This window comes from Blastomyces dermatitidis (genome assembly GCF_000003525.1).
Source record: "Blastomyces dermatitidis ER-3 genomic scaffold supercont1.1, whole genome shotgun sequence".
Lineage (NCBI taxonomy): Eukaryota > Fungi > Ascomycota > Eurotiomycetes > Onygenales > Ajellomycetaceae > Blastomyces > Blastomyces dermatitidis.
The window spans coordinates 7171529-7186710 of NW_025544774.1; the positions used below are offsets into that span (position 1 = coordinate 7171529).

Genomic DNA, 15182 nt, shown 5'->3' on the forward strand with positions numbered 1-15182 from the left:
GCAACATAAAAAAATACCCAACTACAACCACCACAACATGAGAAAAACTACTTCTTACTATTAAAAACATGAAACACAAGATCGAAATACAAACCAAAAAGAATAAAACAATATTTCCAACGGAATTTAACAGTCTACGCCTACTTCCCGTAGATAAAACATAAAATCACGTGACATATATCTCTAGTCCTGCGTTGATTTCTAGAGATTTTGTCGTAAACATGATAGCAAACATCAAAAGCTCAGTACGCCTGTGTTTTGCAATAATAATGAGATACAGTACGTATAGAAGTAAGTAATGATAAGTAATGCGATGTGCGCGCCAATTGTGTCACGGACAAATGGAACTGCAACAAGATCCCGTAACCAGTAAACGGAAACGGCGGAAACCAATGGATCATACACGGGTATACGGGTACAGGTCGAGCATAGGCATCATAACAATACGCGTCCGATGCTTACATAAACCATAAGACTAGATATCGAATTTGCTATGGAAGTTGAGAGGATTAAAACAAGAAAGGCAGATCAGACTGCAATTTCATTCGATAAATTCTTGATCTCAAGAATTGCCACCAGGATAGCGTTAATGGATGGCTGAAAACAGCGAATATAAAATGTGAACAAAACACTTTGGTTTGTATGATACAAGCAAGACTCCACGGCCACCAGCCCACCCAGGGGAAAAAAGACATGAAAAAATAATTAAGACAAACGAAACCCAGCGAATAAACCCATGAATAGCCGCAACAAAGAAATGTAACACCACGAAGCCAATATCGTAGAAGGGAAAACCGGATCGTTAAAAGAGGTATATGAATATTTTGTGCAAGTTTAACCACCGAAACCGTAGAGAGTACCTGCGAAAAGGGAAAAGATGTTAGAGACGCGTCGAAACGATATATAACTAAATGATGCTAAAGGGTAGTAAACTCACGTCCTTGTCTCTTAAGAGCATAGACAACGTCTAGCGACGTGACTGTCTTTCTCTTGGCGTGCTCAGTGTATGTGACGGCATCGCGGATGACACCTTCGAGGAAGGTCTTGAGGACACCACGGGTTTCTTCGTAGATCATGGCGGAGATACGCTTGACACCGCCACGGCGGGCAAGACGACGGATAGCGGGCTTGGTGATACCCTGGATGTTGTCTCGTAGAATCTTGCGATGGCGCTTGGCACCGCCCTTTCCAAGACCTTTGCCTCCTTTGCCGCCTGTTGTTGAGAGTGATTGTTAGCGAGTCACCTTGATGAGACGCGTCTTTGGGATGCCAGATATATTAACTTACGTCCAGTCATATTGATAGAGTTGTAGAGGTTTGTTTTTGGTTAAAAAAAAAAGGTAGTGGGTAGTTTGAAGATGGTGTGGTATCGCAGGAATAGACGCGTGGAGAGAAGCTTGTTGATGTGAGAGTGTGGGGGGAAGAGAAGAGAGAAGAAGCAGAAGAGAAGTCGGAGAGCTGCTGTATTTGAATGCGGCGAGGGTTGGCGGCTGGTGGGGAGGCCGATGTCTGTGATCACGACGCTAGGGGCTGATTCAGCCAATCACAGCTCGCGATGACTCAGCCAACCCGTGATCCGTGAATGCCCAGTGATTCGGTGACAATTCCGCCACCGCAGCTGATCTTGCGGGCAACACTCTTCACAACGTTGATCTGGACTGAGAAATGAGTGATTTCGAATCGACTCACTGCTCAAATTTGGACGTAAACACTTGAATTACAATTTGAAAAGGTTGGCGGTGGGATCAGAAACAGACAGCAGCTGGATGTAGAATACTGATCCTGCACGCTGATTGGCTGATACGCACTTATTCTCGCTTAGCGCAGGCTGAACCTTGACCCGGCCGCCAAGAAAATCAGATCAGTCTTTGTCTCTTTTTGCCCGCAGAAAACAGCCGCCCAAATCAGCCCTTACCAAGTGCTGCTTTCCAGCACCTTTTTCTGATCAAAAACCAAACCGCGCTAGTACGGCAGATTCCCCGTCCCCCCATCAAAAACTGCGCAGGCAATTAACTCGCCCAGCGCAAACTCAAAAAGATCACCCACTTGGCCCTCTCGCTACTACAAATACCTTCCCCCCACCCATTCTTCTCCCTCTTCCTTACAACCTCCCAACCTGCTCCTTACATCGTCGTCATCAACCACCATCCACCACTTTCATCAACAACCACATATTTCATCAAAATATCCATCTCTAAATAACTCTCACGACATTCAAGATGGCCAGAACCAAGCAAACTGCCCGTAAGTCATTACCCTCGCCTTCACACCACCTTCACCTTACTGTCACCTCATCATCGTGGCTGTTGGTTGGTCGCTCGGTCGCGTCGTGCCACCACTACACCACGCTTCCATTACCACGTCCCATCCATAACCACATCACACCCCATTCATCTGCCATCCAACAAGCACTAACACCTGATATCCTACAGGTAAATCTACCGGAGGCAAGGTCCCCCGCAAGCAGCTCGCCTCCAAGGCAGCTCGCAAAGCCGCCCCATCCACTGGTGGTGTCAAGAAGCCCCATCGCTATAAGCCTGGTAAGTAACATATCCAATCTAAACGCGTCTCATCTTACGATGACAACAACCATCTAACGCGTCAAATCAGGTACCGTCGCTCTCCGTGAGATTCGTCGTTACCAGAAGTCTACTGAGCTCCTCATCCGCAAGCTCCCATTCCAGCGCCTTGTCCGTGAAATCGCCCAAGACTTCAAGTCGGATCTGCGCTTCCAGTCCTCCGCCATTGGTGCCCTTCAAGAGTCCGTCGAGGCTTACCTCGTCTCCCTCTTCGAAGATACCAACCTGTGCGCCATCCACGCCAAGCGTGTTACCATCCAGTCGAAAGACATCCAACTCGCCCGTCGTCTGCGTGGTGAACGGTCGTCTTGAATAGTTTTTGTCTTTCTGTTTTTTTTGTTTCATGACGAATGGGTTTTTGTGTGTTTTGCACCAAGGTGTTCTGACAACTGTCGTCTCTTATGACTAGTGAGGCGATGGCTTGCTTCTCTTTTTTTTTCTCCATCTGGGTTTTCTAGTTTGCCGGTTTCAATTTTTATTTATTAGCACATTAAACGTGTGAGATCGTTGCGATCACAGTGGCAATGGCGGTTGGGAATTCGGTCAAAGGCGCACTTCGTTACTAATTCTGTTTTTTTTTGTTTTTTTTTTTTTTTTTTTTTAAAAATGTTGTACATTATGTGCGCATCGTTCTTCCGAGACAAATAAAATCAACACGGATTCGTTTGTCGTTCAACACTTTTTTAATATCTCCCTCTTCCTGCTCTTCATAGTATCCCTATCTATCGTCATCGGTGTGTACTGTAGATCCTACCATTCCACGCGTTATTATCGATGATTCCGTTCATCGTTTATGCACGGTCGCATTGTTAGTAGGCGTCAACCATGCCTGGTGCCCAGGTGCTCATTAAATTCCCGGCACACTTTTACAATAATAAATAGCAGTGGCACAGTAGTTCTTAGATCCCCCCCTTCATATTTTACGCTGCATAAGTCGCCACACACATTTCACGTACTTACACTTTCCAAAATCACCCGTCTCATTCCCTTGGATTTGTAAATTAAAAATTTACTTGGTTTTAATAAACGAGTTGGGTAACTATTACTTAATAAGTTGTGTATAAAATGTTGCGCAGCGGCCTTTTGAAGCTAGCTAGCCATGTATTCCAGGCGCCTTTCCATCTACGTAAATTAAGTTTCGTGGGTATTTTCTCGTATGGGTTTATAAATCTATAGAGAAAAGGTATTTATATAATACGAATCAGAATTATACGATGGGTTGAATCGGTAGGTGCCATTTGATTGCTTTGAATATCGAAATGTGGAGAGGTGCAAGAAATAAATATATATATATATACAGCGTATATTTCCGTCGCACGTACTGCACAAAAGTAGTCCTCTACATACATTCCGCTTAAAATGCATTCTCCCTCATATACAACATTTGATTTTACCATAGGTATTTAGTTATCCACACACCTCCTCCCGTCAACTCTCGTAGGACGCAGAAAAAACGCTCGTCCATCCTATATCCTCCTACGCGCATCTGGAGCGGCATATCAGGGTGCTGACTAAGAAATCGAGAACCAGCCCAACCATCCGGCGTAGTTACCAGGCGAACCAAGGTGGCCTGATTAATATAGTCTATATAGAGGATTTTCGGCGATAGAAGAGCGGGATACTTATTTTTCTTTGTCAGTATGTAGTTAAAGTTAAACCTACACATCCTAATCTCACCGCTATCGGTCTATCCCGCATCAGCGTGGAGTTCTTCTTCCCTTCTTGGTAGCTTTCGGGAACATGGCTGGGATTTCGGCGGATTTGTTTGGCCGATGGCTGCCGTCAGAGAGAGCCGAGGGCTTGTGACTCCTCTGACGTTAACTATACCCAATCTTTTTATTCGTATATCCTGTTCCTATTTTATTCTCTCCGTCTCTCTCGCCCATATTCTGTCAGTGCAAAGGATCATATCTCCGAAAGCAAGCGGGTATATTCAGTCCCGTCCGTCCCGTCGATAGACTGCCCCTCGTGTGCATCTGCCAAGTGTAGCCGAGTGGGGGGAAGCGGTTTCCGGCAAAAGTCCGAAAGGAGACGAGAGATTCATTTCAATTTTGCCTATCTATTTCTGTGTAAAACTAAACCCGGGCAGTGCGTAAAGGGGTAAGCACAACGGACGATACTAGAAGGTGGAAGAAGACAAGAGAGGATAGACGGGGACGAAATGCGCCTCATAATCGCGGGCGGTTCACGAACCCTCGTCGCAGCTGCAACTGCTAGCACAGTAACAGCAACCCGACCAGCAGCAACGAGGGAGCTGGATAACCTGTCATGTCGGCGCCAATATCATACCCATGAAGTGAGGAGGAGGAGGAGGACAGCGGGAAGAGAGTACTCGACGGCGTCTGTTTGCATGTCCCCGTCGCCCCAACATCATGATCCCAACACGTCCTTTGCCCAGGGTGCACCTCCACCCCTACCTCCACCACCAATCTCACAGTTGTCTTCTTCATATGTGCGCGGGGCTCCAAAAGAGTTAGACGGAGTGGACGTGCCGCTGCCCACGACCGCATCTTCGCAGCAGTTGAGAAATAGTAACCTTCCTCTCACTCCATCGCAAGACATAAAGCAGCAAGAACAAGATCAAGAACAAGTCTCAGCTTCAACCCGCGAGTCCTCTCAAGTACCCCCCAGCGCATCCGATCCCGCCGTGCCCGCCACAGCCACAGCAGCAGCAGCAGGAGCAGCAGCAGCAACAAATAATACCACCACAGCACAACCGTCATCATCCTCGTCTACAACCTCTAGATCCCTTAAGCAAATCATCCAAGCAAGCCCCATCGGGCGGGCTGCAGATTTCTACAGCCGCATGCAAAGTCGCAGACCGTACTGGACGCAGCTGTGGTGTACGTTACTTATATATTTATGTGGGGATTTAAGTGCGCAATTGTTTGTGGGAGATGGTGGGGGAAAGGATAAAGATAAAACCAAGGAGAAGGTAGAGAAGGAGGGGAAAGGGGGTGCTAATGATGAGGTGGAGAGAGAGGAGGGGATGATGGCACGATATGATCCGCTGAGGACTGTTAGACATTTGACAGTTGGTGGTCTGGCCGCTGTGCCAGGGTATAAATGGTATGTTTTTTGATTCTCTCCCCCCATTTACTAAATCCGTTCGGAAAATAAATTGTTTTCCCACTTAACATTCTCCTAACTGCTCTTTAAATAGGTTCATGTTCCTTCACAACAACTTCAACTTCCCCTCCAAACCCCGCATCTTCTCAATCTTCATAAAAGTAGCCATCAACCAAACCTGCTTCACCCCGATCTTCAACACATACTTCTTCTCTATGCAATCCTTGCTTGCCGGCACCTCGCTTACGGAGACATGGGAGCGCCTCAAACTGGCATTACCGACTAGCATCATGAATAGCGCTAAGCTGTGGCCGGCTGTCACGGCATTTATGTTCATGTACGTTGATCCGCAGTTTCGGAGCATTTTTGCCGGTGCTATTGCGGTCGGGTGGCAGACGTACCTCAGCTGGCTGAATCAGAAGGCAGCGAGGGACGTTGAGGCCGCGGAGGAGGCGCAGGCGCAAACTCTGGCTGTGAAGAGGCTGATCGGGGGAGGGGTAGGGGTTGGTGATGCGACTGCAACTGCTGCTGTGGCGGCAGTGTCTGCTTGAAATTTTGAAGACTACTTTTCTGCTTTACCATTCTAGGCTACTATGCCTTTGAAGGATTCTTTCATTTTAGATTCACTTTTGCTTTATAGTAGCGTTGGATATGATGTTTGATGAGATAGCATTTTTTTACTCCCAATCGGGTACTTTACGCACGTTGGGAATGGTTAGAAATGTATATAGATTTGATACCTATAGATGAAGAGGGGATGGAGTCATCTTTGAATAGACAAGATAAATAAACTGCCTTTCTTGCCTTCTCTTCTTATGACGTTGCGCGAATTGTTGAATATCCTAAACGCGTCTCCTCTCCCCGACGCGACATTGCCAATTACTAAGCCTGCCTAAACCTGTTTAAATATTCCCATTTACGAAGTTCAACTGCCAGGGATCACCACCAGAGGACAAAAACAATGAATCATAATGATAATGCATCCGTCGCCATGAACGAAGTACCCTAAAAGCCCACTCTAAACATAAAATCGAAAATAAACCGTTCCAAAACACAAAACACCACAGCAGTTCTCTCAAATGAGCCAACCAGCTGTGCTCGAGAAATCCACCTCGCTATCCTTACCACAAACCCCCACAGCGCCAACGCCCGTAATATCGACGCAAGAAAGCACATTGATAGGTGGGAATACATTCAGCAACACAGTCGAAAGCGCGGCCAGCAGCGACTACGGATCCGACTTCTCCCCCGACGAGGAGGAGCTGTTGAATCTGCTGCTGGCGCGGATTGGCGAGCGCCACGAGCGGACAAGTGTAATTTCTGGCCCTGGCTCTGGTTCCGGTTCTCCTTCTGCATTTGCTACACCTGCACTCTCACCCCCTGCGGTATCTTCTGACCCTGCTGGTGGAGGGATAGAGAGTGCTGTTGCTGCGATTAATGTTTCCGAGGCGTCTGTGGATTTACACCTGCAGTCCTTATCGCTGCCGCCGGTGACAGATATTGAGGATCATGCGGGTATATCGAGGGATAGGGTCTCTAGGGTTCTGGGCAGGGAGAAGTGGGATTCTATCTCGCAGAGGGCGGGGTGGGGGAGCGGGAAGGGTAGAGGATGGGTGGAACAGGGGATTGGCGGTTGGGGTGGTGCGTTTGCCCCTTGATATCTGTTTGTTTTATTTTGTTCATTATTATTTATTAATATTCCTCTTTTCTTCTTCTTTGTATACGTTGTTGGTCCCGCCCATGGCGATTCTTACAAAATCTGCTAACCCTTCTGACACTTAAGCGTTTAGCTGAGCACCCGAATTCGCCTGAGGGACGGGAGCGAGAGAGACAGAGAGAGCTTGAGCGGGAACAAAAGCAGGTAGCTGCGGACCAGGGTGCTCAAGATGGGAACGTGAATGGGGATGGCATGCCTGTTCCGGATATGCGGTCTCCCCTTGAGCGCTTCCGGAAACCACCTAGGAAAGCTTTGTCGGTTACAGATCTAGTTTCTCCTGCCTGGTGCGAGTTACAGTATTGGTATACCTTGACAAAGTTTGGGCGGAAGAGGGCTACCCCGGCGATGAAGCAGGGAACTGTGGTTCATAAGGAGTTAGAAGATCAGGTGCATATCACTGTCCCTGTCGAGGTTATGACGAGAGAAGATGGGTGGGCTCTGCGACTATGGAATGTTATACAGGGGTTGCGTACACTGCGGGTTTCGGGGATGACTAGAGAGTTGGAAGTTTGGGGGAATGTTGATGGAGAAATTGTGACAGGCATAATTGACCAGCTGTCCTATGAGTGTCCAGATGAGGAGCTGGAGGCATCCGCAGAAGCGAGTTACGCGGACTTCAGGACGTCTAAAGCCTTGCTTCCGGAATATCAGACTTCGATTACTGAATTTTTCCTTTCTCCGGCTGGTGGTGGGAGGAGGCTGTCTGATATTGGGGTGGCGAAACCTGAAAAGGATGTGGTGTCTTCGACGTCGAAACCACCGTCAAAGAAGATATACATCACGGATATCAAGACGCGCGGGAAGAGTAGCCGTTCTATCCCAACTGTTAATAGTGTTGGCTTTCGCCCTACCCACCTCCAACTACAACTATACTATCATTTCCTCACCCGCCTCTCTACCTCTGAAGATGTCACCATTGACGCCATCGCAGCACGATATGGCCTCGAAGCCGACAAGCCATTCTCAGACTCCTTCATCGCACAAGTAGGCAGCCTAAACGAACAATTCTTCGACGCGCCACAAGACCTAGATGCGGACTATGTCCCTCCTTCGGGTTCAGAAGGTGGAGAATTCCCTTCTAGCAGCCAAGACTCAATGACCATCCTCCTCGAACATAACTCCCTCTCCCGTCTCTGGACACTCATGAAATCTCAACACCGCCTCACTTTCCTCCCTCCAGTCGCCAATACCGCAACCACCAGCACCACCAGCCCTCCGCCCCAAGATGACCTCCAACAAGACACCCCGGCCCTTACCACTCTCCTCTCTCCCGTCCTAACAGCCACCTATTTAACCCCGCCCTCCAACCCCGATGAATCTATGCAATACCTCGGCAGCCGCTCCTTCCTCTTCAACCCTTCTTCCCTCTATAGCTACCTCTCCGATGAAATGCACTGGTGGCGCGGACACAGGCAACCGCGTGGCGTGCCGGTCATGGAGGCGTGGAAGTGCCGAATATGCGAGTTTCGCGAGGAGTGTACGTGGCGACGGGAGATGGAGGGGAAGCTGGCGGTTAGTAAGAGGCGGAAAAGAAATGGCGGGGAGGTGAACGGGGAGGGGCCGATGGCACCTGCTGATGGAAATAGGAAAGTAGGGAACGAAGGGGTTGAGGATGTGTCTGGACAGAGTGTCGTATAGGGAGGGGTAGTTGCGGTTCCACCTGCCCTGCCTTGGTTATGGTTATCCATGCCCTTGATGCCATGTACTATACGTTTTGTTTAACGGATTGTATAATATCTCCCTCCCCCTTTTTTTTAGGGTTCTTGCTGTTTTTTTTTTTTTTTTTGGAGCGGGATATGGAATGGTTTACTTTTGGAAGTCTCCTGCATATATTTAGCCTTATTTGTTTTTCTGTTTTGCATCAGATACTTAGATATATTACATGCCATGCTCATGATGTTTTTGGGACTCTCAGCGTTAATATGCCAAAGGGAGTGTTCTGGTTTCCGGTTTCCGGTTTGTATTATTCCGATTCCATTCTACTCTTTATTCCTTTCTCTTTTTTTTTTTTCACCCTTCCTTTTTGCCAACTTCTTCATGCATTTATAGAAAGTACGTACGTAATGTTTCAAGAGGATCAAAATACACAGCTAAACTGGAATATTGAGAAAGTCATAAGCTAAAATAATGAAATTGCTTTTTCTATTTAAAACCCCTGAATGTTAAACTACGTAACTGTTCACCAGTATTTAGCCAAATCCGAAAATTTTTATATATGCACACTTTGTTCTTTGTTGAAACAAACAAATCATTTCCCTCCCGGTCTACCTCACTATATAATTAATTCCACCTCAATAAAGCTTCAGTAGCCGGTACGTTTTGGACGGCATTTTTTCAGTAAGTATTGCGGTATGCATGGCAGACCATCTCTTACGTTGAGATATCGTCGTCTTTCGGTTGTACGCCCATTACAGCATTCTAGACGGAAGAAAAAAAGACTGGTTAGTTTTCCTGGTGGGAGTGGATGAACGATAGGAAGGAGGGGAGACTCAAGACATACCCTGGCATCTTCATAGACGGGCGTAATGTCGGTCCAGTATTCACACTATTTCCCGGAAGAACATTCGTGGTTAGTCTCATCCGACAAAAGGAAAAAGAAGATAAGAGGGAAAAACAAATGATAGTTGATCCCTGCTTACCTGATAGACCCCCTGTGCCACCAAAGCCTCCAGGCCGGGCAACACCGTCCATCCCGAATCACTAGCCAACTGCATCAACGACGTGACGGACGGCTTATACGCCATTTCCAGCAAGATCCGCTTTGTGCTGATGCCCCGCGCCTGCTCAGCGTCCGAATTCGCCTTTTCGCATAGATCAAAGAGCTCGCAGAGAATCTCTCGCATGTGCGGCTCGATCGGCTTATCGCCAGGTATCGTCCCAATTGCCACCGTGGGCAAAGATTCTAGCGCCTTCACGTCTTCCAGGATGCGGATGTCGTGGTCCGGGGCAAACGTGGACGTCATGCTAGAAAGTTTGTCTGGGGAGCGGCCTACCACGTAAATGGGGGAGTAGCCCATGCTTTGAAGGGCGAATATCGCTGCACGGGCCGTTCCGCCGCCTCCGATAACCAGGCCCGCGGAAGTGGTTGTGGGCGTGGCTGCGGGATAGGCACCCGCGTCGCTTAGGCAGCGGACCATGCCTTGCCAATCTGTGTTGCGGCCGATAAGGCGCGGGGCTTGCGATTGGTCGTCTGGTGCTGGCGGGGCGCAGACAATGGTGTTTACTGCACCAATGGACACTGCTTCCGGTGCTATTTCATCGAGGAGGGGCATGATGTCTAGTTTTAAGGGGATGGTGATTGAGGCCCCGCCAAAATCTGGGGAGCGGATGAATTTTTTGACGATCTCGGGATCTTCTGTTTCTAGAGTCCCGTAGATATGTGGGAGACCCATTTGTCTGAAAAGAGCGTTGTGCATTGCCGGCGATCTAGAGGCAGAGACGGGGTTGCCGATGACTGCGAATTTCTTTGACTTGATCTCGCCAATGAGAGAGAGGCCTTTTCGGATCTCCCTGGCGGAAAGTTGACCAGGGGCGGCTTTGAAGGGTAGGCTAGGATGGGATACTGGTGTCATGAAACCATTTAGCATCCGGCTTAGCTGTCCCTTGTCACCCATATTGATGGCGATTATTGGGACGTCGTGTTTCTCCTCTGCCCAGGTTTTGAATTTCTTCAGTGAAGCGTTGTCGTCAAGTGATCTTGCAACACCAACAAGTTTGATCACATCCCCATACTGAAGAGCCTTGTTGTAGAACTGGATCCATGAGCCATTCGCCCATGACAACTCTCCTTTGGGATCGTGGTGAGAGGCAATGATTTTCGAAAAGCCTTTCATTTCAGTCACAGTGCGCAGGAGCTGCTCTGGGAACGATATTTCCAGGTCCACAAATTCGGACCCCATTCGGATCGCAAGGCGGTAGAGTTGTAAGGCAGCATCGTATGCGTCATCCGGGAATCGACCACCTTGGGCCTTTGTGCGGATCGTAAATACTAGAGGTACTGAGGTACGACTACGCAGCACGGATATTTGCTCAGCGACATAGTCAACAGATGGGATCTCACTGTCAGACTGGGGATCCTTAAGCAAATCGACCCGCAGCTCCACAGCATCTGAGCCCAGCGTGACTTCTTTCAAGATAGGGGCAGCCGGCGCGAGATCAGGAAGCGTTAGAGAAACGAAGAAAGTATTTTCTTTTGATCTCATCTGTGCAAGGCTGTCCACCTGTCCGGTGATGACTTTTAAGAAACGATTGAAGCCTCCCAAAACCTGTGCCATCCCATCCAGACCCGTTAAGCGGCTGAAATATTGAACATTGCTGCATTCCTGATACCATGGCTTTCGGCGCAGCCAGACACTCATCATGTCCTCAACATATGCTGGGCGTGTCTTGTCAATTTTCAAGAAATCCATGATTTCCTTGATGTCTCGCATGACAAGTATGACATTGCCTTTAGTTTTATGATACTGTATCAAGAGTTTGCGAGCCTCCGGCGTTTCAACAATACCTCCACCACAGGCAAAAATGTACCTAGTTGGTTTTTCAGTCATTACCCTCCGTAGTAATGAGAGTTCAGCTTCCCTGAATCCTTCCCAACCCCTTTGTTTGATTATTTCGGGAATGGTCATACCCTCAGTTCTTTCGAGCTCGTCGTCCAAATCAATAAACGGACGCTGCAGAGCTTTGGAAACCCACACACCGCTTGTTGTCTTCCCAGCACCTCGCATGCCGATGATGAAGATCGATGCAGCAGGTTTGTCTAGATGGACAATACCCCCCCTTCCTGTCTTCTTTTCCACTTCCTTCCCATCCAATTTCACCTTGAAAGTCTGAGCTAGGCTGTCCCACCAGCCGGGCCACGTTTTGCCAACACATTCCTTTTCGAGGATCAGAGTCGGTTGAGGAGCCACCAAGGAGAGGACGCTGAAACTCATCGCAACACGGTGGTCGTCATAGCAGTACACACCGTCTGACGGGTGACGCAGTGTCGAGCGGTCTATGCCATCGATTTCGAGGCCATCATCATGTTCTCGGCAAGTGACCCCGAATTTGGCAAGTTCATCCTTCATAGCCTTAATTCTGTTACATTCTTTGACCCTTTGGTTTGCGATACCGAATATCCGTGTTGTGTGGTTCGATCCCCCACCTCTTGCAACAGCAGCAAGAACTGACGCTGTCAGGAATGCATCTGTCATGGGCTCCATGTCTACATTGGGCAGCGGTCTCAGTATTCCGTTAGCAGGGCCAGTGACTGTAGTCGAGAAATCCTTCTGATCGACGGTGCAACCCATTGGCCGCAGGACTTCAACTGCGAATCGAGCATCTCCTTGAAGCGACTTTGATCCAATATTCGGGACAGTACAAGAGGTTCCCGTGATCGCAGCAACCGCCAGCGGGTATGTGGAGGAGCTGGCATCGCTTTCAACGATATATTCTGCGGGACTGATATAGAAACCAAGAGGAATATGGTAAGTGTGCTCTTCTGTCTCAGATTTTTTGACGTCGATACCGAACGATCGCATCATTGTAGTGGTCATGTCGATATAAGTTTGTGAGATAGGCTTCCCGCCTACAAGCCTCAGGGTGACTGGCTTTTTAGCATACGGAGCGCACATTAACAACGATGACACATATTGAGAGGATACTTTTGCAGCAAGATTTATCTCCCCACCGGCGAACCCTCCAGAAGCAGCAATCTTGAGCGGAAGACTTCCTGAGTTTTCCAGGTACTCGACACCGGCGCCGTTGGCTGCAAGAGCGTCAACCAGATCGCCTATGGGCCTTTGCTTCATTCGAGCATTCCCAGTGAGAACACTTGAGTCAACGCTGCTTTTTTGGGCGAGCGTAGCCACAGTCGTTAGGAACCGTGACGCAGTCCCGGCATTTCCTAGGTACAATTCATCGGGGCTAGCCTTCATCTTGCCGCCCTTGCCATTTACCACAAGCACCTCACCCTCATTTTCCCAAGAGAATGTAGCGGCACCTAATCGTTCGAGGGCATTAAGCATAACCTCAGTATCATCTGAATGGAGCAGATTCTTGAGGCGGCATGTACCTGACCCAAGTGCAGCAAGGACGAGGGCCCGATTCGAGATACTTTTCGATCCTGGGGGTGTGCAAGTGACGTTAAGATTTTTCGGAACACCTGGAGAAACTTCGATGCTTGGCGCAAGCACGATTTGGATCTCTTCGTTCGACACCGTACTTGCCCGTGGTTCATGAGTGCGCCCAATCGCGGACAGAAGGACGACCTTTTTCTTCGGTCCATCGTTCTTTTTATCGACGCCCATATATGTGATTAGTTGCTCCACGCTGCAATGCTTGTCAGCGGTCAGTTTCCTTATCCGCTCATCCTTGAGAGAAGTTGGCAATCCGTAACTGGCCAGGCATTTTGAAATGCGGGATACGGAAACGTTATTCAAGATTCCAAGATGGCGAGCTAGTTCGGCTTCCTTGACCATTCCTATAGCGACGCACTCTCCGTGAAGGACTTGCGGGGCTAGTATAGCTTCTATAGCGTGGCCGATAGAATGACCGAAGTTTAGGAGATTGCGTAGTCCACCTTCTCTTTCGTCCGCTGAGACAACCTGTGCCTTGAACTCTGCGGAGGATAAAATGGTTCTTTTCAGTGTCTCTTCGATGCCGCTGAATCGTGGTCGTTCTGGTGTATTTTTCGACTTGACGGCTGCCAAGATGATCTCGGCATCATCTTCCAATGCGGCAAACTTTTCTTCGCTGGAAATTGCGGCAGTCTATACACGGCCATCATGCGAGTTAGCAGAGAGAAAACAAAAGAAAAATCATACTAAATGTAATGTACGAGAAGAGCGTATAGCAACCCACTAACCTTGATCACTTCGGCCATGCCATTTATAAACTCTCTCTCAGGCAAGGTATTCAAAAACTCCATATCCAAATAGATCCTTTGCGGTTGCCAGATGGCGCCGATCAAATTCTTGCCATTGGGTGTATCAATTGCCGTCTTGCCGCCAATTGAGGAGTCAACCATTGCCAGTAGAGTTGTAGGAACCTGCACAAAGCGCACTCCACGCATATAGGTAGCTGCCACAAACCCAATTAAATCCCCAATCACGCCACCGCCCAAGGCAATGATCACGGTATCTCGACCGCATGGTGGTTGACGGGTGAGCATCCAGTCTTCAATGCCCGCCTTTGTTTCACGAGATTTTGAAGATTCGCCGGGAGGTATCTCGTAAGTGAGGAGACGGGGTTTGGGAGAGAGATTTGCTGCGGCATCGTCGAAGGACTTTTGGAAGCCGTCCAGATAGAGGGGCGTTATGTTGGTGTCTGAAATAAGGATGTAGGTTGAAGAAGAGCAGCTGTTTAATAAATCCTTAGCCACATAGTTTCTCCAGATGCCAAAGTCAGCGACAATGCTTTCGCGACCTAGAATGCTGATCTTGGTTGGAACCCCCATGTTTCCCTGAATTTTGGGAACAGAGACCCGATGTTATCGATGTGTAGCAGGGACAGGGGTTGTTGTAGACGTTCTCGTCACGTTCGCGTATGTGTGGATGGGAGAAACAGTCGAAATTGGCAATCTTTATATCTCAGAATACATTCTGTAGCTTGGTGCTTGCTAGATGTTGTTGAAGGTTTTTAGTGGGGCAGCCGAAGCTGTCGCAAACGATTGTCAATTGAGACTTGAAACTACCCTTATGGGTATAGAAATATGAATGGCCGGTTAATGGGATATTTCGTGTCTAGATTTTATCCAAAGGCGGCCTTTTAATGTGTGTAATATTATAAATGTTTCCAGAGCTCCATAATTGTTCTTCACCGGGGAGCTGTGACTCAAT

The 15182-nt window shown here is 48.3% G+C and overlaps 5 protein-coding genes across 5 annotated transcripts; 3 read left to right on the top strand and 2 right to left on the bottom strand.

The window, feature by feature from the left end:
- Positions 1-834: 834 nt before the first annotated feature.
- Positions 835-1297, bottom strand: BDCG_01023 (histone H4; the record flags this gene model as incomplete). Its single annotated transcript, XM_045416535.1, has 3 exons — positions 835-860; positions 938-1213; positions 1288-1297. 3 exons carry the CDS (start codon positions 1295-1297, stop codon positions 835-837), a joined length of 312 nt encoding a protein of 103 aa, XP_045272240.1.
- A 252-nt stretch (positions 1298-1549) lies between these two features.
- On the top strand, positions 1550-3853 carry BDCG_01024 (histone H3). Its single transcript, XM_045416536.1, has 3 exons — positions 1550-2244; positions 2433-2540; positions 2611-3853. Exons 1-3 carry the CDS (start codon positions 2220-2222, stop codon positions 2889-2891), a joined length of 414 nt encoding a protein of 137 aa, XP_045272241.1. The 5' UTR covers positions 1550-2219; the 3' UTR covers positions 2892-3853.
- A 15-nt stretch (positions 3854-3868) lies between these two features.
- On the top strand, positions 3869-6486 carry BDCG_01026 (uncharacterized protein). The gene is made up of 2 exons (XM_045416537.1): positions 3869-5648; positions 5743-6486. Exons 1-2 carry the CDS (start codon positions 4741-4743, stop codon positions 6197-6199), a joined length of 1365 nt encoding a protein of 454 aa, XP_045272242.1. The 5' UTR covers positions 3869-4740; the 3' UTR covers positions 6200-6486.
- Positions 6487-6492: 6 nt separating this feature from the next.
- BDCG_01027 (uncharacterized protein) lies at positions 6493-9483 on the top strand. The gene is made up of 2 exons (XM_045416538.1): positions 6493-7289; positions 7432-9483. Exons 1-2 carry the CDS (start codon positions 7158-7160, stop codon positions 9001-9003), a joined length of 1704 nt encoding a protein of 567 aa, XP_045272243.1. The 5' UTR covers positions 6493-7157; the 3' UTR covers positions 9004-9483.
- Positions 9171-15158, bottom strand: BDCG_01028 (pentafunctional AROM polypeptide). The gene is made up of 4 exons (XM_045416539.1): positions 14210-15158; positions 10005-14114; positions 9866-9910; positions 9171-9783 (listed from the first exon to the last, which is right to left on the bottom strand). Exons 1-4 carry the CDS (start codon positions 14798-14800, stop codon positions 9736-9738), a joined length of 4794 nt encoding a protein of 1597 aa, XP_045272244.1. The 5' UTR covers positions 14801-15158; the 3' UTR covers positions 9171-9735.
- Positions 15159-15182: the final 24 nt, after the last annotated feature.